This window comes from Chamaea fasciata, unplaced genomic scaffold, assembly GCF_029207755.1.
Source record: "Chamaea fasciata isolate MVZ Bird 193981 ecotype frontalis unplaced genomic scaffold, bChaFas1.0.hap1 SCAF_30, whole genome shotgun sequence".
NCBI lineage: Eukaryota > Metazoa > Chordata > Aves > Passeriformes > Sylviidae > Chamaea > Chamaea fasciata.
In genome coordinates, this window is record NW_027094115.1 from 567,510 (window position 1) to 594,521 (window position 27,012).

Here is a 27,012-nt window from a genome sequence, read left to right on the forward strand (position 1 = left end):
GGTCCGACCCGCCCGGCTGAGCAGGGTCCCGGCTCTCGGGATGCCCCGCGGCCGTCTGGGCACAGCGGGGCTGCTTCCCCCGCACCAAGAGATCAGGTTGGACCTCCTGCGCTGCCAGCCGAGCCTGTAATTAGTGCTCGACCCATGCCGGGGAGTAGGATCCGGGCCCTGGGAAGAAGTCGCGGCCACCTCGGGGTGTGAGACAGGCACTGGCTGAGGCTGGAAAATTCATCTCACACCCGGCCGGCGAGTGGGCATTGCCAGCTGGGGCTCAGTGTCGCTCTCCACGCGTTCCTCCTTATTCTGTTTTCTTGTTGCTACCACAGATCTCAGGATGCTTTTCCAAAGGGTGATTCTGATCCCCGAGTACCCCATCCACCCAGGAGCATCCCCTCACAAGGGCTTTCTCACTCCTCAGGCGATGCCCAAAATCCCAGATCTCGCCTTCCGAGGTGGCTGTGGTGGGGTTGAGCAGCCTCCAGCCCAAGGCCAGGGGGTTCACCACTCCCCGTCCCTCTTCCCAGAACTCCGGGGAGACTTTGCCATGGGTTTGGGGAAAGGCCTTGACAGCGGAGACCCCGCGGCAGTGACTCAGGGATGCCGGGGGTTGCGAAACAGGCCTGGGATGGTTTGGGAGACGCCTCCACGCAGCCCCGCCAAGCCCAGCCGCCCCGGGGAGCCCGTGGGGGGAACAAGCCAGGGCAGCGTCTGGGCTTTGAGCAGCGGCTGACCCGTCAGGCAGGTTTCCTGGAGCAGCAGCCCAGCCGGAGCGAGCCGTCCGGTGCCGGGAATGCCCTTCCACCCGCTCGCAGGCTGACGGAGCCCCCGGCTCTCTGCTCGCCACCGCCGGAACCATGCGGGCGGCCGGGCTGCTGCTGGCCTGGGCACTGCTGCATCCCGCTGCCAGCCAGCAGTGCCACCCCTCCAGCCCCGGCGGCGTTCTCCGCTTCACCGACAGGCACGCCGAGATCCAGGTGCCGGCGCTGCACCGCGTGCCCAGCTCGCTCGATCCCCTCTACGGCCTCGTCCGGCGCAGCCTGGACCTCATCCAGCAAAACCCGCTGCCCACAGGTGAGCCCCGAGCCGGGGAGCCGCGATCCCACTGCTGCGGGTGCCGGGACCTCGGGGGGGTTGCTGGCTGCAATCGCTGTGCCTGGAGCTGCTCCAGGGGTCCCCAGGGGTTCAGGAAGAGGATTCTGCCTCCGTCCCAGTGCTGCTGCCCGGAAAGGTTGGGGATGCGTGGCGTGGGGCCTCCTCTACCTGTGCCATTATTTATTCTTTTGCAGAGCTGCTCAGGACAGCCCTGAATGACCCCGGCTCTGTGCGGACGTCGCAGGTGAGCCGGGACATGGGGCGGGGGATCCCACGGGGCTGTTTTCCACCTGGCACAGGGCACCCTGAGCACGCCGAGCTCGGTGCAGAGGTGCCGACAAGGCTCTCCCGCGGCGCAGGTGGTGCAGTACGAGCTGGGCTATGTCGTCTGTGCCGCCGTGGCTCTGCTCTTCACCGTGGCCGTGCCGGTGACCGGGATGTGCTTCTGCTACTGCCGGAGCCGGCGGCGGTGCGGGGGCCGTCTGCGCGCCCACCGGCGCTCGCTGGGCTGCCGCCGCCGCTGCCTGCTGGCCTGCCTGTCCTTCACCTCCTTTATCATCCTGTGAGTCCCTCAAAACACCCCCCAAAACTCGCGCTGGGCTGGGGGAATCGCGTCCTACGGGACAGGGAGGTTCTGCCGGGCAGCGCCGTCACCGCCTGCTCATTGCCCGCAGGATCAGCGTCACCTGCGCCTTCGTCACCAGCCAGCGGGTGAAGGCGCAGATGGAACCGGGGCTGGGGGCTGTGCCCTCCACCCTGCGCACGCTGCGACAGCACCTTGCCAATGTCCCCCAGGTGGGTTCCCGAGCGGCCTCGCCCCCGGCATGGGGCGCTGCCCAGGGGTGGCGGCATTTCCCTCAGGGCATAGCTCGGCAGGCAAGAGGAGGTGACGTGGCCGCATTAAAAATGTGTTTTGAATGACAACGCGGGGCTCCCTCCCCTGCCGGCGGCTGCTACCCCCGGCTGCCCGGCTCTTCTTTCCTGGCAGGGGGTGCAGATGGTGGTGGACAAGTTCGAGGTGCCCCGAAAGCAGATAATCTCCGACCTGGGTGGTAAGCACGGCGCCGGGCAGCACCCCGAGGTGGCCGCGGGGGTGGATGATGTGGTGACGGTGCTCCGGTGCCTTGCAGGGCTCAGCCGGAGCGTGGGGCTCTCCATCCACGCGCAGCTCAAGGCCATGACCTACGCGGCGCTGGAGGACCTGCAGGACAGGGCCGCAGGTACGGACGGAGCGCGGCCGTCCCCGGGGCCGGGACTGCGGCCGGGGCCGAAGCCTCGTCGGGGCGGCCGAGCGGAGCAGCGTGAACTAGCCCTGGGCTTTCTCTTTAAGACCTACAGACCTCGCTGCACCATTTACAGATTCTCCACAGGACGGCGCGGGCGCTGGCGGCGGCGCGGGCCGAGCTGGAGCCGGCGCTGCGGGAACGAAGGCGCCGCGTGGTCGCGCTCCTGGACGACCCGCGCTGCACCTCCTGCGCCAGCGTCCTGGGCAGGGCACAGGGCCTGGAGCTGGGCGCCGACTACAGCAAGGTGGGCACGGGGGTCCTGGTGCCCCGCTGTGACCTCCCCACCCGGCTGCCCTGCGCCTCACGGGTTCCTTCTTCCGCTCCAAGGTGCCGTCGGTGGAGAAGGTGTTGAAGGCGCTGGCCGGTCTGCCCCGGAGTGACTTTGCAGAGATGATTCGCCAGGTTGGGGGGTCGGGGTGGAGCAGAGGGGGGGTCCAGCATGTGCAGGCAGCTCCCGCTGAGCTGCTCAGCACCCCCTCTTTCCTTGCAGGGCAATGGCACCTTCAACTCCATCCCAGAGCTGGCCGTGGAGAGGATGGCACAGGTCATCCAGGGTGAGTGGGGCTGCCACATGGAGCGGGGACATCCTCCAGGCGGTGAATCCCAGTTTGGGGACACAGGGTGGGATGCAGGGACCATCCACCCCTCCAGCACAGCCTTGGCCCCGCAGATCTGCGGGGTGACTTGGCCCACACGGCGGAGAAGGTGCAGTCCATCGCCGACGGCTTCCCCCTCCACGACTACACCCGGCCTGTGAGCGAGGCGCTGGTGAAGGCAGAGGAGCGGAGCCAGCCGTACCTGCAGGAGGTGCAGCGCTTCGAGCAGTACAGGTGACCCTGGGGGCAGGACGGGGTGCAGGGCGGGCAGCAGAGAAGGGCCCCGAGCCCCAGGTGCCTCAGCCCCGTGTCTCAAGGCAGTGCCCTGCCGCTCGTTCCTGCAGGTGGATCGCGGGCACGGTGCTGTGCTCCATCATCCTCCTCATCCTCCTCTGCAACGTGACGGGAATGGCCCTGGGGGCGTACGGCCTTTCCAAGCGGGAGGACCCCAGCGACTATGAGTGCCGAGGAGAAGCTGGAGCCAAGTTTCTCCTGGTGTAAGTGTGTCTCGTGGTGCTGGGGGGCTGTTCCATCTCACATACCCCCCCAAAAAAACCCAGACAAAGCCAAGGGGGGGACTGGGAGCCGCCCCAGCGGAAAAGCTTTTGAAGCCACCGCGTGCGCCGGCAGGTTTGGGAGAAGCTGCTCCGCCCTGGGAGCTGGCAGCTCCCGCGGCCCCTCTGCCCGGCACACCCAGCTCCCAGGGCCCTGCCCAGCGCGGCGTGCCCGGGCTCGGGAAGGAGCCGCGGGGCTGCAGCTGGACGGGCAGGTCCCCTCCTGCCCGCTCGGGTTTGCAAAGCCACCGCCGGTGCCTCCTCTCCCTCTCTCAGCGGTGTGGGCTTGGCTTTCCTGTTCTCCTGGCTCCTCATCCTCCTGGTTTTCGCCACCTTCCTCATCGGGGGCAACATCCAGACGCTGGTTTGCAGGAATTGGGTCAATCAGGAGATTTATAAGGTGGGTGACCACACATCCACCCGTGGCCCTGTAAATCTTCTCCTTCCGTGCACCAAAACACCTCCAAAGGCTCCATGTCCTCCCGCCAAACCCAACTGGAAAAGCCCCGTCCTAGACCAGAAGATTAAGTTTAGGATTAGCTCCTCGGATTTGCAGCATCAGCTGGGAATTGCCTTTGTGCTGTTAAGTCGTTTCCTAATTGCTGTTTCATGGTCCTTGGGTGCCCCGGGGCGCTTGGGGCCGACAGCTCAGTGTGACGGGGCTCAGGGAGGGATTGGGGCAGTGGGACTGGGATCAGGACTCTTCCCATGGCAGTGCCACACACGGTCAGGTCCCAGCATGGGGCTGTCCCTCCAAACACACCCCACACTCTGCAGCGGGGAGTATCCAAATAGAGGAAAAACTAGTTCAGGCTGCAGTGAGCTACCCCAGGATACACCTGCGAGGGCAGAGTAACCCCAGAATCACTGCTGGCAATGTCCGTGCCTTACCCTGACCCTGTTCTTCCTCCTGTTTGGCCCAGTTCATCGACACCCCCGGGAATCTTCCACCATCCATGAACCTCACCCGCCAGCTCAACCTCAGGAGGGACTCCAACCTCAGCTCCACATACCGGTGAGCACCACAGGAGCCCCCGCTGTGCAGCCGGGGCGGATTTGGGATCACTCTGCCAATGTCCTTCTGCCTTTCAGGGAGTGCAAGGGCGGCGCGGGGCTCTGGGAGGTGCTGCAGCTCGACAGGTCCTACGACCTGGATGAGCACCTGAAAACCCCCAAGGTGAGGGCTGCCTCCAGCCAGAGCTGCTGGTAGCAGCAGGGGGACGCACAAGCTTCACTGGGGTTACTGGGAGCCCTGCAGAACCCCTTGTCTGACCCTCACAGTACACGGCTGATTTCCAAAAACGCCTGGGTGACTTCACGGTGAACCTGGGAGACGTGAGGCTCCTCCGCAGCGAGGGCAGGCAGGACCTGGAGACCTTTGCCCGCAGTGGAGTGGACGAGGTGGACTACGGGCGCTTCCAGGAGGAGGTGAGGGGTGCTCGTGGTGAGCTGGACCCTGCTGCAGGATGTGCCCCACACCGGGGCTGGATTTTGGGTAGCCCCTGACTCCATTTCCCCGCAGACGAAAAACCCCGTGGTGCAGACCAGCCTGCCCGGCTTGGCGAGGAACCTCGAGGGGCTGCAGAAAATGCAGGTCAGTGGTGGAGCGAGCAGTGGGGGAGCCTTCAGTGCCCATGGGGACGTGCTCACTCCACTGTGCCCCGCAGAGGAACAGCACGGTGGCCGGGCGGCTCGCAGCAGAGGCACGGGCGCTGTGGCACATGCAGAACTCCACGGTGCAGTCGCAAGAGGCTTTGGTGGTGAGTCTGTGCTGGCCCGGTGGCAGGTGGCTGCTGGCCACTGGCACCTCCTTGAAGGGGACAACGAGGTTTCTGAACCTTTCTCACCTCCCTGTCTCACAGGCAAAACTGGGGGAAAGCGTCCAGTTCCTCTCCCGCTTGGCACCGCACCTCAAGGTACTCACGCATCTCTTCCAGCCCCAAAAAACTTGTAGTGTCCCATGGGCCAAAAAAAACCCCATGGCAGGGTGATGGGAGAGTCAGGAAAAATGCCAGCCAGGAGGATCAGTCTCCTTTAGTGATTAGATTTGCTGTTGCAAATCAGAAATCCTCCTCCAACGGTGTTTTCCTGCTCATGGCACATCCCTCTTTCCCTGCCCTCCGGCAACCAGACCCAATTTGGAGCTCGGCATTGCTCCCTGCCCCACCCGGGACACCCATCCCGCTGCTCGGGGACCTAAGAATGCTCTGCCCTCCCTGTGCTTCCTCAGGAGCGGGTGAAGAGGACGCTGGCCACCACGGCCTCGGTGGAAGCCCGGCTGCCCGTGCAAGCCCAGCAGATCCTCCGGCAGGTGAGGCAGGGCTGGATCAACCATCGGGGGTGGAATTCTCCACAGCCAGGAGGGAAGAGGGAGAACAGGGCGCTGCAAGAGGGCACCAGGAGCCTTCAGCCCTCATTTCCCGGGCGACATTAGCCCGGAGGGGGCTGGAGCTGGGCTGGAGCTGGGCTGGGGAGTGCAGGACTCTCCCTCCACGCCGTCTTCCCCCCACCCAGGAACTCGGCTGCTTCACCAGGAAGGAGCTGCGGTATTTCGCCCAGTACCTCAACTGGGTCGGGCAGACGGTGAGTACTCCCCGTTACCCCGCGGGGATTGTTGGAGCCCCCGTGGATTCCCCCCCCCCGGCAGGCAAAAAGCGTCCCAGCAGCCAGGCGTGGGCTGATGCCTTGTCTCGGCTCCTTGTTCCAGCTGAGGGAGGATGTGGCTTCATGCCAGCCGCTGGCCACGGCCCTGGACAACGGGCGGGTCATCCTGTGCGACCGCATCGCTGAGCCCTGGGTAAGCATCCCCCGCCGTGGGGATGCACTGAGCCCCTGCGGGACCACCAAGGCTCCCCAAACTCCTCCGGAGCCGGGGGGCTGCTGCCCCTGCCCTCCCCCCCACACACAGCTCATCCCCGTGGGTTTTTCTTGCAGAACGCCTTCTGGTTCAGTCTGGGGTGCTGCACCTTCTTCCTCATCCCCAACATCATCTTCGCCGTCAGACTCACCAAACACTTCCGCCCCATCCGCAACCGGCTCATGTGAGAGGCGGCCGGGGACAGGGGGACAGGGGGCGGGAGGACACGGGGATGGGGGATGTGAACTCCTCCCTGACCATCCCTCGTGCTTTCTTCTCCTCCTTTGCAGCTCCACGGGCTCCGAGGAGACCTGTCCCTTCCACATCCCCCGTGTGACAGCGCTAAAGCTCTAGGACGGGGCTCAGCCGGGTGCCCCAGGGGATGCCACAAACCCGTGCCCGGCTCTCCAGGAGCTTCCACGGACCCGTGCCAAAGCACTGCAGATCCCTCTGTCACCTCTCGGGGCTTTGTATCCCTCTCCCATCTCTTTCTCAGTGTCCTTTGGGGTCCCTTCCCAGGTGTGGGGCACCCAGAGATTTGGGGTCCCACGGGGGCCGAGCACCTGTGAGGGATGCTCCCGGAGCCTGGCGGATCCCGGCTGGAACGGGGGGGCTCCCCCGGCTCTCCCCCATCCTCTGACACCCCGCAGGGAAGGGCCACTGCCCCACCACAGGTCCCCGCTCCTGGGACCCCTGGGTGGTGTGGGGCACATTAAAACCCTCCCTTAAAAACCTGTGCCCGGCTGCTTTGTCCACACCCTCCACGTTCCCATTATCCGCAGGGAACGGTTCGGAGGGGGCTCTGGGGATGGGGGAGCCCATGGCTGAGGGGGCTCAGGGATCTCCGGGGTTTCAGGGCTGAGGAGTTGCCACAGCCCAGAGGGGGCTTCAGGGGTGGGGCTGTGGCTGAGGGGGCTCCAGGGCCGAGGGGTGACAGGGACACGGGGGCTCCAGGGCCGAGGGGTGACAGGGACACGGGGGCTCCATGGCCGAGGGGTGACAGGGACACGGGGGCTCCAGGGCCGAGGGGTGACAGGGACACGGGGGCTCCAGGGCCGAGGGGTGACAGGGACACGGGGGCTCCATGGACGAGGGGTGACAGGGACTCGGGGGCTCCAGGGCCGAGGGGTGACAGGGACACGGGGGCTCCATGGACAAGGGGTGACAGGGACACGGGGGCTGCAGGACCGAGGGGTGACAGGGACACGGGGGCTCCATGGCCGAGGGGTGACAGGGACACGGGGGCTCCATGGCCGAGAGGTGACAGGGACACGGGGGCTCCATGGACGAGGGGTGACAGGGACTCGGGGGCTCCAGGGCCGAGGGGTGACAGGGACACGGGGGCTCCATGGCCGAGGGGTGACAGGGACACGGGGGCTCCAGGGCCGAGGGGTGACAGGGACACGGGGGCTCCAGGGCCGAGAGGTGACAGGGACACGGGGGCTCCAGGGCCAGGTCTGAGGTGGTTTTGGGGCTGAGAGGGCTCTGGGTCTGAGGACATGGATGGCTCAGTCCCCTGTGGGACCCCCATTTCCACCCCCCCCAATAACCAGCAGACAAACCCCCTCCCACTGCAGGGGTGGGGACCCTCCTGGCCTCAAGGTGCTGTTAATTAGAGCTTAATTACGCCTAATTAGAGCTGGGGGCTCCGGGCCAAAGCTGCAGGGGAGGGGGGGTTCGCTGTGGTTACAACTGTGGATTCATGGAATGGCTTGGTTTGGAAGGGACATTAAAAACCGTCTTGATCCATCCCCTGGGGTGGGCAGGGGGCTCTGCCCCCCATCCCAAGGAAGCCCAGGCCAGGCTTTGTCTCTCAGTTTGTGACTTTTTTTGTGTGTGTGAAGTTCCTGCTTTTCACTCGGACCCTTCACCCTCTGCTTTCGCAGGGCTTTGTCCAACCAGCAAATTATTCACAAAATCCATACAGGAATTTGCCGATCCACGCAGTGAGGATTTCCCCTCCCCAGAACGCTCTCTGTTTGCCAGCTGAGAGAGAAATGCCCCATTTTAATGCAATATTAAAAAGCTTCTCCTACCCACAGCCAGCAATAGTAAAAACACCTGGTTTATGCATTATTTAGGGCATTGCTGCCCGGAGCCAGCTGGTTTTAAGTAGTTCCTCAGCCTGCAGAGGTCAGCACTGGGAAGGCTTTTTTCCAAAGGGATTTAGGGAGTGGAAATCGTGATGGATTTCTGTAGGAACCCCCATCCCCAGGGATGTCCTCAGCCCATCTGGAAACCACCTGATGGCATTAAAAAATCAGCGTTTAAATGGAGGACTTCGGGTTCAGAGGGGGCTGTGGTGGGGAGAGGTATGTGGAGAAGGGATGTTCTTCCCTGGGCTTCAGTCAGGGAATAAAATGCTCCCAGCTGGACGTGTTTCGAAGGCCTAAAGTCACAAAATTCTGAGAGAATTGAAAAGAGGATTGCCTCGTTTTTATAAATTATTTTTTTATGAGCCTCTCTCCACGTCACTGCCGTATTTTAGATACTGTAATACCCACTTGGTGGTGCAGGAGAGCAAAGGGATTATCGACTTTAAACGTTAAATTATATAAAAGCAATAATATTTACGGAGTCCATCCACTGATTAAAGAAATCACAGAAACAGACCCGGAGTTGTTTAGGCTGGAAAAGACCTTTGAGGTCATCAAATCCAGTGGGTTTGCAAACAAATGAGATTAATTCAGCTGGATCTTCTTCCTGAGGTTATTTCTCGTAGCTGGGCCACTCTAAATAATGGGAAAATAATGAATGGTAGAGGAATTCGCCCCAAAATAAATGTTTCTTATAGATCCGTGAATATCCCCGTTCCTTGCCTGGGATGTGGAGGGATTAAAAATGTGAGGATCTTTGAGTTAATGGTAAATCATCCATGAATAATCCAGAAAACTGTCCTGAACGAACTGGAGGGCACTTTGTTCACTAGGGGAAAAAATAAAAAGTGAAGATGAGCTGGATAATAATTCCTCACCTCAAGCAAAACCAGGATTTATGATTAACCTCCAGTCCCACCGCCACAAAGGCACCTTGTCTCTTCATTACTCGTATTGATGAAGACCAAAATTTCCAGCTCCTAAATGTACTTTTTAATGATTCAGCGTGTCATCTGTCAGAAGGGTTTGGGGTGGTTTTTTTTGTATCTCGGTTTATCTGGATCTGTGTTCTTTGCCTTTTAAGGACTTAATTAACCGGTGTTGATTAAACCACTTCCCTTTTCAAATCCCCCTTGGAATCCAGCCCCTGGGACACCTCACCTCCCTCGTGCTGTCCCTGCTGCCCCCGGGAAGTGTCTTTAATTCATAAATTATCAATAATTCAGAGGGTTGCAGCTCTGTCTGCTCTCCCTGCTGGGCTGGGAGCTCTGCTCAGCCCAGGTGCTGTTGCCCTCCAACTCCTATTTCAGGGCACAAATTGTTCTTTTTTATTCCTGGAACTGAGGAGAAATGCAGGAAACGTCTGGCCGGTTTTGACAGAATCAGCTTATTCCTGCAATTATAACAGCATTCAATCTCCCCATTCTTATTTCATTTCCCGTGATTTTTCTCCCCATTTTCCCTTCAACTCCAACCTTCTTTTCTTCTCCACAAAATGGATCCGTGACCTCTTCCATCTATTTTTCTCATCATCCCCTAAAAACAGCTCAGGAACCTGAGACACAAAACGGCAGCCGCGGAGAATTGTTCAGAATTTCACCCCCATCCCCAAAATGTTCCTTTTAAAGCTGTTCCCGCAGCAGAGCTCCAGCAATGAGTGAGGGAGGAATGAGATCGCAATTCCCAGCTGGATTTCATTCAATATCAGCTGAGGAGTTGATGGAATTGTACCAAACTTCCTTTTTTTTTTTTTTTTTTTTTTTTTTTTTTTTTTTTTTAAGGCATGGATTGGTTCCTTGCTGATTCCTTAACTCCGGCTCCCAAACTCAACTTTCTGAGAAACCAAATTCCAGAGGTTTTGCTCCCATTTTCCTTCGGTTTTAACATGAAAACTCCTTGTGTTATTGCTGCCACAAAAATATTTTGGGGGCACAGAGGTTTCAGGCCTGAACACAGGCAAGAAAGGACCCTGGGAAAAAACAACCTGAGCTCTATTAATGCTGATTATTAATTGTTGTTTAACGGCTGTGGATGGGGCTTTGCTTCCGGAGTGATTCTGGTGTGAGGGATAAACACCCTGCCCTGCCCCCCTGCTGCGAATGCAAACCAAATTTCTTTCATTTTCTGTGCTCTGATCATTGTTCTCAAAGTCCCTCTGGGCTCGCTGGGGAAGGAGCCAAACCAGGGGCCAAGCTGGCCAGAGCTGCTGGGAAAAGGGCACATTCCAGTGGTGCCATCACCCAGAGTCAGCTTTAGGGACAACTGAGGGACAGGAAAAGTATTTTTTTTGCCCATCTCTGGGGTAAAACAGCCTGTCCTGAGCTGGGCTTTGCCCTCTGGTGCTGCTCCCACCCTTGGACTCACAGTCAGGTTTATTTCCATCATTTCCAAACCGTTCTCCTCCATCCTCTGGAAAGCACCATGAGATAAAAACACCCCGCAGTTTGTGCTTGGTGCCTCTGTGTTTTTCCTCTTGCTGGCGTGTGGGTCATGGCAATCCCCAGCCCTGAAGAGCCTGTGGGCTCCTTGCCTGGTAATTCCAGCTCTCTGCACAGATTTAACATGACTTTAATTGCCCTGGTGTTCTCCACACAGGCCCCGAGCTGCTGGGAGCTGCTTTGGAAAAGCTGAGGAGATCAAATCCGGGAGAAATCCTTTGGGGCTGAGAATCTGAGAATTGTCAGCGCTCCTGCCTCCTCTTAGCCCCCAAAACTGCCACATCCCCGCCCCACCCTCTGTAAACAATCTCTGGCTTTATCCAAAATATTTCCAGCTGGGGAAAAAAACCCCTCATCTTCTCCTCATCCCTGCCAAAGCTCAGCTTCCTCATCCTACATTTCTCAGGGCAGCTGTTCCCGTGGCATAATCCTGGGTCAGAGGAAGGAATTTTATCTGGGATTTTCAATCATCTTGGCACAGGGTCAGTAAAATCACTTCCGAGAGGCTCAGACTGCCATGAACACGTCTCGGGGGAGACGCTGCAAATCGCAGGTTTTCCTGAATAAATTCGAATTTTCCTAAATAAAACCCTTTGGAACCTCAGCTGCCTTCGAGCTCCAGCTGAAACTCAGCCGTTCTCCCTGGACAAACCTCCAGGATGGTTCCGGGCATGGTTTATTTACAGCAGCTGCGGCAGAGGGAGCGGCGTTCCAGCACCGCTCCTGCATCCCTCGCATCCCTCCGTAGCCATGGAAACGGCGCCGGGGGAGCGCCGTGCCCATGACAACCCGGCAGGAGCATCTTGAGCATCCCCAGAGCCTCCCCCTGGGCTTTTCTTTTTGCCAGGCTCCGATTTTTGGCTCCTTCCTGCTCCCGGGCGGGCGATGGCAAAGCTTTTCCTCATGGGCAGCTCCCCTTCCAGGATCTAAGGGCAGGTTCGATATTTAATGCCAGGATGTTCGGTGTATAAAATTTTCCTGGTGTCTTAATAAAGACAAACTTTATAAAGAGCCCTTGAAGTGCTGCTTTAGGGGACAGCAAAGCTTTGGGCAGAGTGGTGTGGGGTCTGGGGTCTTCATCCCAGCTGGAAGATGCTCCAAAAGCGGTGGGAGGGTGCTCATCCCATGGCAAGCTGTTCAAAAATGTTCAGAATCCTAATAGATAAAATCCTGGCTCCATTTCCACCCCCCCACACACCCCCCCCATATTTCCCAACCCCGTTCCTTTGTTTATTCTCGTTTATGCTCAGAGTACAAGATGGTGGAACGCCACAAAGGCTCCTGGAACACTTCCCATGAAGGGAAAAGGGGAAATTCGGGTGGAAATTTCCTCATCAGTTCAGGCAAAAGGATTTACACGTTGGGTTTCATCATCTCGTCCTCACTGAGAAACCAGCTCAGGACAGGGAAAAGCTTGTTGAGTTCTCAGGTGAATAAACAAGGCGAAGACCTGGACCAAAAGTGGCTGTATCAAGGACAAATATGATTTAAAAAAAAATATTTGAAAGCTAATTTTTAATTATACTTTTAAAATTATTTCTCCATCTCCAACCTGCCCCTTGTTTCAGTCTATTGCTTGACTTACTTTTTTTTAAAAAATAAAAATCGAGTCATTATCTGCATTTCCTGGGGTCCAGCTTTCTCCAGCTCACCCCCAACCCCTTTTCCCAGTGGGAACACGGATTTTTCCTGCCCTTTTCCTGCCCAGCCCAGCCAGGAACCCATGAGAAGCAGCACCAAGAACGCTCTCCCTGACCCAAGTTTTAAATTTCGCCAAGTCTCTCCAAGCTCTGAGCTCGCCGTGACACATCCCGGGTTCGCAGCGGTTCCCCGAGCAGGATCGGGAATGATTGATGCCCAAACAATGGGATCGGGAGCGCCTGAGCCCAGCCCGGGTTATTTTGGAGGAGGTGACCTCAGCGCTGCCACCTGATGTCACCCAGCGTGCTCCGAGCCCGGAGAGTCCTTCCAGGGGGATCGCGAGTTAAAAACAAACGGGAGAGAAGGGAAGGAAAAGAAAGGAAAACCCGCCGGTGAGTCATGTGTGACCAACCCTGCTCCGAGGGGGGAAAAAAAAAATCAGTTTTTCCTGCCAAGGAGCCAGTGGTTGGTAATGGAATTTCAGAGGAGTTTATGGGAATTCCAGGATTTCTGGGAAAGGGTTTGCTCCTGAAGCTTTAGGAAAGAACGCGGCGTTTTAAAAACGTCAGGTCCTTGTTTGAGCAGAAAAAGGAGATTTATCCACTCCAAAAGGCACAAGGAGCCCTTTCTGGGAAGGCTTTTCCCAGGACAGCAGGGAATTGTTGCTGTCCTGCAGCAGCTGCTCCCAAGGCACTGGCAGAGGTTATTTTTAACTCCAGTGCTGGGCTGAAACTGGAGCAGGCAGCAAACAAGGACTGACTTCTCCCATCTCCCATGAATTAATCCAGATAGAGCCTCAAATACACAGACCCATTTTTTTCCCCACTTCAAAGCACTTTTATTACCAGTTTTTATTAAAAAAAAAATCCAAATGACCATTTTAAAAAAAAAAATTATTTTTATAAAAGCTGTTATTTTCCTTTCTAGCACCCCGGTGATGCCTGGGAGAGGCCAAAGGCATTTTTTTGGGAGTTGTGTCCCGTGTGGGTGATCTGCCAAGGCCTGGATGCATCACTGGGGAGGCATCAGGGAAGGGAGGGTAAGGAGCTTACGTGGGGCCCCGCCTGGAATAGCAGCAAGCACAGGAGCAGGGTTAGCACACCCCTAAGCAGATTGGAGCAGCTCCAGGGACATTTATAACCCCATGGATAAAGGTTTCTAACCCTATTGATGAACAATTATAACCCCATGGATGGATGTTTATAACCCTATGAAGGAACATTTTAAACCCCAATTAATAACCATTTAAACCCCAACTGATAAATATTTTAACCCCAATGGAAAAAGATTTATAACCCAATGGATAAACACTTTCAGCTCCCATGGATGAACATTTTAACCCCAACAGATAAGGATTTCTAGCCCTATGGATAAACATTTGTAACCTCGTGGATAAGCACTTTTAATCCTGTGGAAGAACATTTTTGACCCCAATGGATAAAAATTTATAACCCAATGGAAAAAGACTTATAACCCTATGGATGAACATTTCTAACCCTGTGGACGAGCATTTATAACCACAATGAGTAAAGGTTTCTAAGCCTATGGATGAAAATTTCTAAGCCTATGGATGAACATTTCTAACCCCATGGACGAACCTTTTTAACCCCAAAAGACGACTATTTTAACCCCAAAGGATGAACATTTGGAGCCTTCTTGAGGCCTCGTCCAAGAGCAAAGCTCAGCAGGCTGAGTGCAGCCCCCAATATTTCATATTCCAGTGGCCACTCCTGAAGAAGAGAAATGAATATTACATTAATTTGGCGGATTTGCAGGAGCACAAGGAGGAGAAGCTTTCCCTGATTCGCTGGTTTCTGCCCCAAATCCGCCTTCCTGGGTGCAGCCAGGGAACCTCCCAGAGCAGGAAGATTCCAGCAGGATCCTGGGGCCCGTGAGCCACCTCTGCTCCAAAATGACATCACCGAGGGCAGCAGATCCACGAGGAAGGGACAAACTCCTCTTCAGCACTGAGTCTGCACTGGCTGCAGAGCCGTCAATTGATTTATTTTTACCATGAACTCCTTGGCTCCTCCACAGAGCCGAGGAGAAAACCCCTCTGGAAGCAGCAGGAGGTGCTGGATGGAAAGTTTGGCTGGGTGGTTTTTCCCCTCTGTGGTTTTCCTCTGCTGGCACGTTTCTCTGGGATTTGTTGGGACTTCTCCTCCCCACCGTGGGTTACGTAAGGATGACTCCCTGGAAGAGCATGGAATTAATGTCCCGCTCCTCCCATTTCCTCCTCCTGGCCTGTTTTCCCTCACAGAAAAGGCTGAAAATTTATATGTCACAGAATCACGGAATGGTTTGGGTGGACAGGACCTTACATCTCATCATGACTTCATTGCCCCCAGCCAACCTGGCCCTGAACATCTTTTATCCTTTTTTTAGTCCTTTTATCCATTTTTTTTTCCATACAGAAAAACTTCCAGGTGTCAGGAGCAAAGGAGAAATCCCATCCATGAAATCCTGCGGTTGAACACAGAACGATGATGCCGGTCAAGGTTCCTACGCAGAGCGTGGAGAAGCCCTTCTGCCACTAAAAATGGACTAAAAGTGACTTCTTTTTCCTCTGGAAGGAGAGCTCTCCGCAGGGCTGCACAGCCCAAGTGAGCAACAAAGGTCTCACCGTGAAAAAATGGCAAAATATCCTCGTAAAGCCCCAAATTGTTAATTACACACCAAGATGGGAAAATCCCGAGTGGCATCTTTCCTTCTGGCTGAGAAGGGAGTGCCCCCAGGGATTTTGCCACCATCCCTCGTTGTCCCCAAATTGGTTTTTCTCTCCTCTCATCCAGGCACAAGCCAAATATCACCTTCCAAAACCAAAACAAAACAAAACACCAAACAAAAAACAAAAACAAAAACAAAACAAAACAAAACAAAAAAAAAAACAAACAAACAAACCAAAAAACCTAAAAATGAAAAAATAAAAATTTTTAAAGATCCAGAGAAAATTCCCCAAGGAAAATCCAGGAGTTTTCCTTCAAAGAGAAAATTCCATGGTGAGAATTCCATTAGAGAATTAGCCAAGCTCTGCAAAACACATCTCATTAACCCTTTGAACACAATTATTCCCGATTGTTTTTTAAGAGGTTCCTGGATGAACTCAGTGGAATTTGAACTCAGGTTCAGACTTTTTGCCGGCTCCAGGGAGTGAGGCCGGGGCGGGGACTTCACTCTTTCCTCAACCCCCCCCAGATTACCCCAAATCCATCCCCAAAAACCACCTGGATGCCTTTGCTGCCTTTGCAAAGCTGGAGCTGGGTGAATAAAAAATGTTTTCAATGAATTCAAGCAATAAAAACCCAAGGTAAAATCAATGAGAGGCGATGAAGGAGATGAACCTTCCTCCCTCCCCAGCTCAGCACTAAACCAAAGTCAGCGTTTCCCGTCCGTTATGAGAAAAACTCATCCCATTAATGATTTCTGACCTGGCACGGGGCCTGGTGCGTTATTTCCACTCTGGATGAAGAAGGGCCAAACCTCCAGAGGAGATCAATGCAGCTGCTGGCTTGAGGCTGAGAGAAGTTTTACCCTGGGATGCTAAAAAACCATTAAAGAGCTGCCGTGGATGCACTGGTTGGGGAGGTTTCAGCCCTGATAACTTCCACAATAAATTAAAAATTCATTAATAATCCATAGGCTGCTCCTGTTCGATGTGCAGCTGGGATCTGACAAAATGTCTCTGTTTCTGCAAACAGCAATTCTGTTTCCAGAGGAAAAAAATGGTTTGTTCTCCAGTTTTGGCCAGAGCACAGTTTTCAGTCAATATTCTTTTCAGATAAATAATTTGCTGTTGTTGTCATTCTTCTGGAATAAATTATTACAGCAAACCATTGATTTTTAGATTTATGCGGGATTAATTCATCCCAAGCAGCCCATTCCTGGTTTCTTTCTTTTCCTGGGGTGGAATTTGGATAACCTTTGGATGAATACTGAACCCCAAACCAGGCAGACAGAGGCATCTGCACATCCACACACAGAACAAATTCCCCCTGTCGGGCAGGGCTTCCACAGGTCCACAGACCTCAATCCTGCCTATTTCACTTTCTCCTCCCCGGATTAATATCCGTGTTTTCCCATTTCCCTGCCAGAGAGAAACCACTTTTATTTATTTTAGCATAACCCAGCCAGATGGATCACAAGGCTGTGGAGCACCAGGGCAAAATCCCCTTTCCATCCAGATGTGCTCTGTGGTTCAGGATGGTCATTACTGGTCCAGCTGTTTTGGGCAGCCTCAGGAGGGTTTTGCCCATGTAAAAATCATAAAATCCTGGAATTTGGGATGGAAAGGACTTTAAAACTCATCCAGTGCCACCCCTGCCGTGGCAGGGACACCTCCCACTGTCCCAGGCTGCTCCCAGCCCCGTCCAGCCTGGCCTTGGACACTGCCAGGGATCCAGGGGCAGCCCCAGCTTCTCTGGAAACCCCTAAAGGCTGGGACACTCACCCATTCTGCCCTTTAGGTCTCTGTACATTCCAGTCGTGTATCCTTACCCTCAAAAAACACTCCTCATTTTGCCATCCCACGGAATTTTTAAAATTGTTTTTTGTGGCATTTCCTCCCGTTAAGTATCAGGATTCCTCGACATAAGGCGAGATTGCAGGGGTGAGTTCTGCTCATCTGGAGGGAGACAGATTTGAAAGACAAATCCATCCTTTTTCCCACAGAGCCAGTTTTATTTCCTCTCCATCAACCCTGGGAGCAGCTCTGTTCCACGGGATAATGGATTTGGAGCTGCAGTCAGCAACTGCTAAAAGCATCTTGTCCTCTCCCAGAGCCTCGACCAGGAGATTTCCAACCCATCCCCAACCCTGATATTTCTTCAATTAAAAAACCCCACGCACTGCAATTTTCCAAGATTCCCAAAACAGCTCCAAATTTCCTCATTCCGTTCAGTATTTCTTCAACAAATCACCAAGATCCTGCAATTTTCCAAGATTTCCCCACACAGCCCCCAAGCCTTGATATTCCTTCATTATAAAATCCAAATGCTGCAGTATTCCGGGATTTACAGATCAGCCTCAAAACCTGATATTTCGTCAATAAAAGCATCCAGGTGCTGCGATTTCCCAGGATTTTTAAATCAGCCCCAAGCCCTGGTATTTCTTCAGTATAAAATCCAAATGCTGCAAGATTCCGAGACTTCCAAACCAGCCCCAAATTCTGGTGATCCCAACATTTCTTCAACAAATCATCAAAGCACTGCAGTTTTCCAGGTTTCCCAAATCCTGACGGTCTCACCAACATTTCTTCACTAAACCATCCAAATGTTTCAACTTCCCGACCACCCCCACACCCCGATATTTCCTCAGTATAAAATCCAACAGCTGCAACATTCCAAGATTTCCTGAATCGGCCTCCAACCCTGATGATTCTTCAGTAAAACCATCCAGGTGCCGTGTGTGGCTTCCCAAGGATTTTTTTTTTTTTTTTTTAAATCAGCCCCGAGCCCTGGTATTTCCTCAGTGTAAAATCCAACTGCTGCAATATGCCAAGGTTTTATAATCAGCCTCAAACCCCTGATAACTCTCCGATCGAACCGCGGGGATGCCGCGATTTCCCAGGCCGCCAGCTCCTTTGGCTGCCAGCGTCGCTCCCCGTGCCTCGGGGGGGATGATTTGGGGTGAAGCCGGGGTCCGCGGGGAGCTGGCCGCGGTTTTCTCTGGGGAAGGGGACGGGTGAGGGATGCGGGCTGAGCGGGGCTGGGCTGCCCTGGAGGCGGCTCCTCCCTCTCGCTATTTATTCCTGCGCCGAGCTCCGGCGCTCGATCACCTCGGAGCGAGCGGGCATCGCATTCGCAGCCGGTGAGTGCCGGGGAAAACGGGCCGGGGGGGCTCCGGGAGGGATAAATCCGGAGGCGAGGGGGCTTCGAACCCCGAGCATCGCGGCGATGCGGGGCTGCCTCTTTCCCTGACACGGCCGCCGAAAAATTGACATTTCCAGCGTCTCCTTAAGAGCCGGAGCCCTGCTCCTCCTGCTCGGTCCTTGTTTACCCAGCGCTGGCGCTGGTGGGGAATTTCTTCTCCCGACGGTTCTGCCTTTTCCCTCGGCCGCCAGCTGCTCCCCCGTTGTTTGGGGGAATAAAAGAAAAAAGGGGTGAGGGGGAGATTTTTAAAAGCGGGGTGATATTTTCAGGGAAATTCCGATTTCGTTTCGAAATCTCAGAGCCGCAGCCCGGAATTTCCACCCCAGCATGGCCAGGAGGGTCCGGACGCCCCCACCCCCGAGCATCTTCCCATCTCCACCTTCCCCACCTCCCTTCGCTCCTTCCCAAGGTTATTTCCAGGGATATTTTGGCACCCAGGTGGCGGTTTTCCCCTTTCCGAACCGAAACCTCCTCCTTGCCAACGCCGAGCGCGTAATTGCTGCTTGCGATCGCTCCCCGCAGCCTCCATTTTCCGCTGAGGGAGCACAGAGTTCCTCCAGTCCTCCGGCACGGATAGAAATCAGCCCCGGCACAAACCTCCTGAATTCATTCCTCATTTCCAGCATCCGCCGGGAGGGTGAATTTGGGGGAGGAAGATTAAAAAGCGTCAGGGAAAAAAAAAAAAAAATCCCCGTGAAGTCACACGATCTATAATTTAATATTAATGTCATGGTCAGGCCATAAATAGCATTTCCAACCAGAGAGATCCCAGCTCCGGATTTTTCTTTTCTGGGAGAAAATCCCGGATTCCCAGGAAGCAGCTCCTGCTTCACATCAGGGGTTTGTGACAGGAAACTCATTTATTTGGGGCAAAGCTCCTTGCTCGCTATTTAGTGCCCGTGCCCTGTTTATCAGAGCTCTAAAGGCAACTGGAGGAGCAGGTCAGCGCTGCCAGGCGCTGCAACACTCCAAGGTTCTTGAATCAGCCTCAAACCCTGCGATTTCTTCAAAAAAACCATCGCAGTGCTTTGCCCGAACCCCTCATCAACCACGGCCTGTTTTTTCCCCCCCATGGAACTCCCAGCGGCGAGTCCTATCTCCAAAATATATATTTTAGAAACGGCAGATTTTTTTTTTTTTTGCCTTTTCCTCCTCCGTTTTTAATTTTCCCGAGCACCCAAGGAGCTGGTTGTTTTTCCCTGCTTTTTGGCTATTTTTAACCCCCCTGATCTCATCCCTGCCCCCAGCGGGTGGGTGCTGCAGGGTGAGGGAGGCAGCGCACGAGAGCGGGTGTCTTGCACCCAGGTTTTTCCATGAACAAGCAATCCCAGGCCTGCAATTCCTGCCCCATCACCAGGGACGGGCTTGTGCATCTCCCCTGCCTTTTTATTTAGGGTCTTGCTAACGATCCCAACCAAAACAATGAGCTTGAAGGGCTTTAATCCAAACATTTCTGGACATAAAACCAGATTTTCGCAGGGGAAGGGGAGAAATACTATCATTAATGAACCCAGAGAGATTAATTTGCTTTTTGTGACCCACAAGGCCACGTCTAGGTGGCAGCAGAAAAATTTCTGGTTTAAACAGAGGCTTGCTTGGCCGCTTTGGCTGTTCGGGGCAGCGTCTCAGGAAAACTCAGCCTGCGTTAAGATTGTTCCTGGGGTGACTCCTTAGGAAGCTGCTCCATTAATCGCTGAAAAAAAAAAAAATTAGGAGCCAAAAGAAATAGTTTCTTGCGGTAACACGAGCCCGAAGGCGCGTCCGGGGATGCTGTGAAATGCCCACCCACACCAAGAGCGCCTCTCTGGCCCTCCCCAGCAGGCGGGGGGGTGATTTTTGCATTTACCTGTTCATCAGAGCTCTAAAGGCAATTGGAGGAGCAGGTCAGCGCTGCCAGGCGCTGCCACACTCCAAGGTTCTTGAATCAGCCTCAAACCCTGCGATTTCTTCAATAAAACCATCGCAGTGCTTTGCCCGAACCCCTTTATCAACCACGACCTGGTTTTTTCCCCCCATAGAACTCACAGCAGGGAGTCATATCTCCAAAAATATTTTTTAAAACCGGCCGATTTTGCTGCCTTTTCCTCCTCCGTTTTTAATTTTCCCGAGCACCCAAGGAGCTCAGCTCACCCAAGCAGCAACAGCTCAGCCTCGGGCACGATGGCATCCGGAGAGGTTTTGCAGTTTGGGAGGTGTTTTCCAAAGGTCCGTCCAAAGGATCTGCAGCCCTGGTGTGGATTGTCCCGGCCGGATTAAGCCGACAGGGACGGAAATGGCTCCTCAGCGGGGATTTCTGCCTTGCCAGCCCCCCGCACAGTGTGGGAGATGCCCGGAATGCCAGCAGCAAACGCTGAGTCAATGGATGTTGGCAAACATTGAATTCCACAAACGCCGGTTTTCAGATAAGGCCTGGCGCCCGTTATCAGGAATTTGGGCCAAACGAGCTGAATTTGGGAGAAGAAACCCCCCGGGGGCCAGGCTGGGCGTTGCCCTCCCTGCGGCACCGAGTACCCAAAAGCTTTGGGATTGGGCTGGATCCATTCACAGCATCATCCCGGCACAGCAGGAATCTCATTTCTATCCTCCGAAGGGTAGGGCAGGTTTGATAAGGGAAGTTTTACCTGAAAATCAGGGGAAGCGTTTTCTCCCAAAAGCTTTTCTTTCACCGCTTGAAGCTGCCATTGCCAGCAGGGGTCCTGTTGGGGGATATATGTCAGTACATATATTTATATTGAAATATATTTGTAAATAAATATATATATAAAAATATTGAATATATGTACACACATGACACACATATGTATATAAATACATACATATATAAAAACACATATATACACATATATATATAAATATAAAATATTGTACAATTATATATAAATAAAGGTTTTGTGGGGGGGATAAATGCACATTTAGTCCAATGCTGTTTATCCTGCAGCTGGATTTAAGGGGACCAGCCGTGTTTCATGTGACCCGCCAGCAAGGGAGGGTTGATCCCGAGGGTTTGGCCCTGCCCTGACGCTGTCCTTCTCCCCACAGCCATGGCCAGGCTCCTCAGCACCTGCTGCCTGCTGCTGCTGCTGCTCCTCGGCCTCTGCACCGACCTTGCCTCCTCCAAGAAGGGCAAAGTCAAACCCGGCGGGGGCGGCTGGGGCACGGGGAGCCACCGCCAGCCCAGCTACCCCCGCCAGCCCAGCTACCCCCAAAACCCCGGCTACCCCCATAATCCGGGCTACCCCCATAATCCGGGCTACCCCCACAACCCCGGCTACCCCCACAACCCCGGCTACCCGGGCTGGGGGCAGGGCTACAACCCGTCCAGTGGAGGAACTTACCACCAGAAGCCGTGGAAGGCGCCCAAGCCCAAGACCAACTTCAAGCACGTGGCGGGGGCAGCAGCGGCGGGCGCCGTGGTGGGGGGCTTGGGGGGCTACGCCATGGGCAGGGTGATGTCGGGGATGCAGTATCGCTTCGACAGCCCCGACGAGTACCGCTGGTGGAACGAGAACGCCGCGCGCTACCCCAACCAGGTCTACTACCGCGACTACCGTGACCAGCGCGGCCCCGTGCCGCAGGACGTCTTCGTGGCCGACTGCTTCAACATCACCGTCACCGAGCACAACATCGGCCCCGCCGCCAAGAAGAACGCCTCGGAGGCCGGCGCGGCCACCAACCAGACGGAGGCGGAGCTGGAGACGCGCGTGGTGACCAAGGTGATCCGCGAGATGTGCATCCAGCAGTACCAGGAGTACCGCCTGGCCTCGGGCATCCGGCCCCACCTGGCCGACGCCTCGCTGGCCGCCCTGCTGCTCCTCGTCCTCTTCGCCCTGCACTAGAGTGCCCCGCGGCTTCCAGATGTCACCCGTGTCCCCGTGGGGTCCCCCCCCCCCCCCCCCGTTCTCGCTTGCGGTCGTTTTTGGTGAGGAGCCCCTGGGGCGCTCCCCGGCGCCTCCACGGAGTATCCGGCTTAGGCAACGGGATGAAAATTTCCTTTTCTGCCCCAAACGCGTCCCCAGGACAGCGCCGGAGCCCGAAACCACGGCCTTCACCTCCTCCTCGGGGCCACCCCGAGAGGGACCAGGCAGAGGGAAGCTCTCCTTGGCACCCCTGCCGGAGTGTTTCCAAAACTCCTCTTTGTTAACAGGCAGGGTTTTATCTCACCCCTCAGTCCCGCTGCCACCACGTCCCCTTTCGCCGGGGCTCCCCAGAGCCTCTGGGGATTTCAGGGGGGCAGCTGTGGGAGAGGTTTCAAGCTACCAGGTTGCAATTTGAACCATTTAATCCTAAAAAAAACCCCTTCCCCGTGTACATAAGGAGCTGCCACTCCACATCCTGCATGCTGCAAAAACCCCCTGCAGCAACACACCAAAATAAAGTCAATTTTACTCCCCGCCACGGCGAGGCTGAAACACCAGTCAGTCATTAGAGGCAGAAAGTGCTGCTGCATGTCCCAAAGACCCCCAAAATGGTGTTACAGCCTGAGAAAAAAAGCTATTTTGGATGCTCTAGGTGATGAGTCGTGTTCATACTTCAGCACCCGGACCTAAAGGATGTTAAAATGCAGCAGAAAGTATTCTCAGGGGGGTCAAGCACATAGCAAGAGACTGAAATCAGCTAAACCACACCGGTACAGCAAACAGCATCGGGAAAAACAGGCCTGGGAAGGGAGATGCTTGAAAAAAGGTCACATTTGTGAGTAATTCCTTTGCCCTGTGGAAGCAGCGGGTGAAATTCTTGCTTCTCGTGTCGATGCTGGGCTGGCGACGAGCTGTAACATCCGTGGCGCTGCTCTTGTCGAACCGAGCTCAATTTAATATCTCTCGTGTATTTTTGGTTTTTTTGCAAGGCACTGAATAACACTGTCCTAAATGAGATTTTTTTCTCTTTTTTTTTTTTTTTTGTTTTTTTTTTGTTTTTGCATTGGTGTAAGCTAAGTGAAGATATATATATATATATTATATATAAAAATATATATAAATAGAGAGAAAATAAACCTTTCAGGAGAGCCACCGGAAAAGCAGGGCTTTGAGGTGCCCCGTACTTTGTGATACGCGGATGTTTTGTAAACCCGTCACGGTGCATGCCCGGGATTTGCCGTGCTGAGACTTTTCTAAGTGTTCCACGTCTGGTACAAATTAAAACGGATCAAGCCAAGGTGCCCGGCAGCCTCCTTCGTGCGCCAGCCCCCGGCTGGCCCCGCGGCGCCACCAAACAGAAGCGGCATTTTCCGCCCTCCCTGTCCCCCCTCCCCAGCCTGAGGGAGCCTTTGTTCCCTTCCAGCACCAAATTTGGCCCAAACCCCACAATCCCAGTTAACCTTTTCTCCTCCCCTGCTCCCACCCATGGTATTGCTGCAATCCAAGAAGTGTTTTCAAATTTCTGTCTAATTCCAGTTTCTGTCTAATAAAGGAGTTTTTACATTTGCTGTTTCGGTGGCATTAAGCCTAGCCCAAGCCCTGCTTAATCATGGAATCCTGGACTTGTAATCATGGAATCCTGGAGTGCTTTGGGTTGGAAGGACCTTAAATCCCATCCAGTTCCGCCCCTGTCATGGTAGGGACACCTTCCACTGTCCCAGGTGGCTCCAAGCCCTGCCCAACCTGGCCTTGGATGCTGCCAGGGATCCAGCTTCTCTGGGAATTCCATCCCAGCTCCTCCCCACCCTCCCAGCCAGGAATTCCTCCCCAAAATCCCATCTAAATCTCCACTTTTCCGGTGGGAAGCCATTCACCTGTGTCCTGTCCCCCCAGCCCTTATCCCCAGTCCCTCTCCAGCTCTCCTGGAGCCCCTTTAGGCCCTGCCAGGGGCTCTGAGCTCTCCCTGCATCCTTCCCTTGTCCCGGTGAACATTCCCAGCTCTCCTAGCCTGGCTCCAGAGGGGCTCCAGCTCCTCTGGGCTCGGCCCAGCAGCTCCCCATCCTGCAGGTGGGGTCCCAGCTCTGCAGGTGGGGTCTCACCTGATCCCCCTGGAGCTGCTGCCCAAAGCTCCCCACGCTGGGGGGGGAATCAGTGCAGGCTCGATGCAAATCAGTCTCAATGGAATTTATTTCCATTTATTTGCATTTCCCAACCAGAGCATCCCTCCTCCAACAGCCCCAGCTCCGGCAAGCTGCAGCCCTACATTAGGAGGAGAAATTCCCCCAAAAGCAGGAAGGAAAAACCCTCACCCCATCTAAAAGAAGGGGGAAAAAAAACCCCAACGAACAAAAATAGTCCCCCTATTTTCCGAGAAGAACTCATGGATATTTCCAGGAAGAGGCTGACAGCAGTTGCACTGTGAACTCCCCTGGGGAGGGTTTGACCTCAGCAAAAGCAGAACTATGAATTTCTCATCTTTAACCCCCAAACCCCCATCTTCAATTCCCTCCCTCCCAACCATGGCAAACACATTGGGATGCTCAGACGAGCTCAAGAATAACATTTCCCCCTCCCTGCACACACAGCACGCCCGTTTTTTACCCATCACGGGGGTTTGGGGTGGTTTTTGGAACCATTTGCTCAGCAGGGAAGGTCAGAACTTTCCTGGCTCTGGGAACACCCAAGTGGGGTGACATGTTCTGAACTCCTGTGTCCTTTAAGGACAGCTGGATCACAAAACCTCCCTGGGCCCTCTGGAGTGATCACTTGAAGCAGAGAAATTAATGAATCAGCTAAATACTCCAAATCCTGGAGTGTGCACAGGAGCCACACACGGAGCGAGGATGGGGAGAGTTTCTGCTTCGCCAGGACGGTAAGAAATACACCCCAAAGTATAAACACTACCCAAAGTGTAAATACACCCCAAAATACCCCCCGAAGTAGAAATCCAATAAAATCTGAGGGGTTTTTTTTTAAGCGTCTTCTCCAAATCTCTCATCACACAGCGCTTGGCATCCCCGATCTCCACAAATAAACATCCCCTATCCAGGCAGAGCAACTGAATACATTTTTCCTGCCTGGAAAAAGCCAGGAAAAAAAGCTGGAAAAAGCCTGGAAAAAGAGGAGTTTGGGTGCATAGCTGCCCGGTTTACAGAGAGCTGGAGGAGGAATAGTCTGATTTAGAGGCTTTGGATGCAAAGCAAGAGCCCAGACTTCAGCCGGGGGTGATTTTCTCCCTGCGGCGGCTCCGGTGTCGGGCCAACAGCTCCATCTCCCGTCCGAGCCCGGCTGCAGCTCCCGGGGTTGGCTCTACCCGGCCGAATATCCCGAACAAAAGTTCCAAAGCCCGGCTGAGCTTTGTGCCGGCCGCGCCGGAGCCCGGCGCTCACTGGGGCCCCGTTTGGGAGCTGGGAAATGCCTCGATTTAAATTCACCACTCGCCTGGAAAAGCGCATCTCGAGGGATCTCGGCGTCCGGGGAAGCTCGAGGTGAGCCCCGCTCTCCGGACAGAGCCTGCCACCGCAGAACTCCCCGGCAGGAGGTGATTAACGAGGGTGTTAATAGCTGTTAAGGGATTGGGTTTTTTTTCTCCCCCTGCAGCGGGGGCTGGAAATTAAACCGGATCAAGAATGGGGCTTTTGGTTTGGAGGGGATCTTAAAACCTATTCAGTGCCACTCTTGCCATGGCAGGGACGCCTCCCATTGTCCCAGCCTGGCCTTGGACACTGCCAGGGATCCAGCTTCTCTGGGAATTCCATCCCAGCCCCTTCCCATCCTCACAGGAAGGAATTCCTTCCCAAAATCCCGTCTAACCCTGCCCTCTGGCAGTGGGAAACATTTCCCCTTGTCCTGACTCTCCGTTTCCTGGTGAAAAATCCTTTCCACATCAAAAGCATCCCCATGTATTGCTCACTGACAGGAGGGAAAAGGCAACAAAGATTCGGGAGCGTGATCTAGGAAGAGCGGGGTCATTCCTGCAGCGTTTCTGAGCTCAGATCATGGCCAGGAACAGAATGCTCATGATGGATGCAGACAGTGAAGCTTCACCTGGGTCTGGATGCAAAATAAATGGTGGGAAAATTCAAATCTGAGCTGTGGCCGGGCTAGTTTGGTGTTTTTGAATGAGCCCAACAAAAAATAACCGCTTGGTGCATTGTAGGCTTGGATGGGTTTGTTCAGCCTAAAAGCCGCTCCACAGCCAGGGGTGGTGATGGTTTGGACAAGGCCGTGGGCCTCGGGAGCATCCCTGCTCCAAAATGTTACTGAATCCCTCAGGAGCCAAATGACTTCTGTAAAATTTGTTAAAGAATATTGTAAAAGAGCCCCCAAAATAAATAAATATCTGTTACCTGGGGCTTCTTTCAACCCTCCTTAGAGGTGGGGCCCAACCCAACTCCCCTCCCAAGGAGATTTTAAGGACATTCATATCCCCAAACCCCCTAATTCCCAGGAGAGATGACCCACTCACCAACATCCAGCCTCAAAAAACCCTCAGTGAGCACTCACCTGCTGGAGGATGGAGATTACACCGGCCCAGATGCCTTTTGGGGATCATTTTCCACTTGGTGCCCCTTTATTTTCTGTTCTCGCAGCACTGGTTGAGCTGCTGTTGCTAAAACCTAGATTTAGGGAAGGTTTAACCCCCCAGGACAGGGATTAGAGAAGAAAACGCAGCTGCTAGAGGACAAAACACCCCTCACAGCTCCTTTTCATCTCTTCCACGCAGGA

At 54.6% G+C, this 27,012-nt stretch overlaps 2 protein-coding genes across 2 annotated transcripts; both read left to right on the plus strand.

Moving 5' to 3' along the window:
• The first annotated feature begins 839 nt into the window (after positions 1-839).
• PROM2 (prominin 2) lies at positions 840-7,117 on the plus strand. The gene is made up of 23 exons (XM_066206399.1): positions 840-1,071; positions 1,287-1,336; positions 1,452-1,654; positions 1,767-1,887; positions 2,081-2,144; positions 2,223-2,312; positions 2,423-2,622; positions 2,706-2,780; positions 2,869-2,932; positions 3,049-3,208; positions 3,319-3,471; positions 3,805-3,928; positions 4,452-4,543; positions 4,621-4,705; positions 4,810-4,956; positions 5,051-5,122; positions 5,196-5,288; positions 5,391-5,444; positions 5,759-5,839; positions 6,043-6,111; positions 6,236-6,325; positions 6,463-6,569; positions 6,676-7,117. Exons 1-23 carry the CDS (start codon positions 855-857, stop codon positions 6,737-6,739), a joined length of 2,475 nt encoding a protein of 824 aa, XP_066062496.1. The 5' UTR covers positions 840-854; the 3' UTR covers positions 6,740-7,117.
• Positions 7,118-18,291: 11,174 nt separating this feature from the next.
• PRNP (prion protein (Kanno blood group)) lies at positions 18,292-23,856 on the plus strand. Its single transcript, XM_066206407.1, has 2 exons — positions 18,292-18,365; positions 21,467-23,856. Exon 2 carries the CDS (start codon positions 21,469-21,471, stop codon positions 22,261-22,263), a length of 795 nt encoding a protein of 264 aa, XP_066062504.1. The 5' UTR covers positions 18,292-18,365; positions 21,467-21,468; the 3' UTR covers positions 22,264-23,856.
• Positions 23,857-27,012: the final 3,156 nt, after the last annotated feature.

Excerpts from the sequence above, each read along its gene's own strand:
- PROM2 (XM_066206399.1), top strand. The coding sequence starts at position 855 with ATGCGGGCGGCCGGGCTGCTGCTGGCCTGGGCACTGCTGCATCCCGCT. Across the intron at positions 1,655-1,766 it reads TTCACCTCCTTTATCATCCT|GATCAGCGTCACCTGCGCCT; the intron begins GTGAGTCCCTCA and ends CATTGCCCGCAG. Across the intron at positions 5,445-5,758 it reads GCTTGGCACCGCACCTCAAG|GAGCGGGTGAAGAGGACGCT; the intron begins GTACTCACGCAT and ends GTGCTTCCTCAG.
- PRNP (XM_066206407.1), top strand. The coding sequence starts at position 21,469 with ATGGCCAGGCTCCTCAGCACCTGCTGCCTGCTGCTGCTGCTGCTCCTC.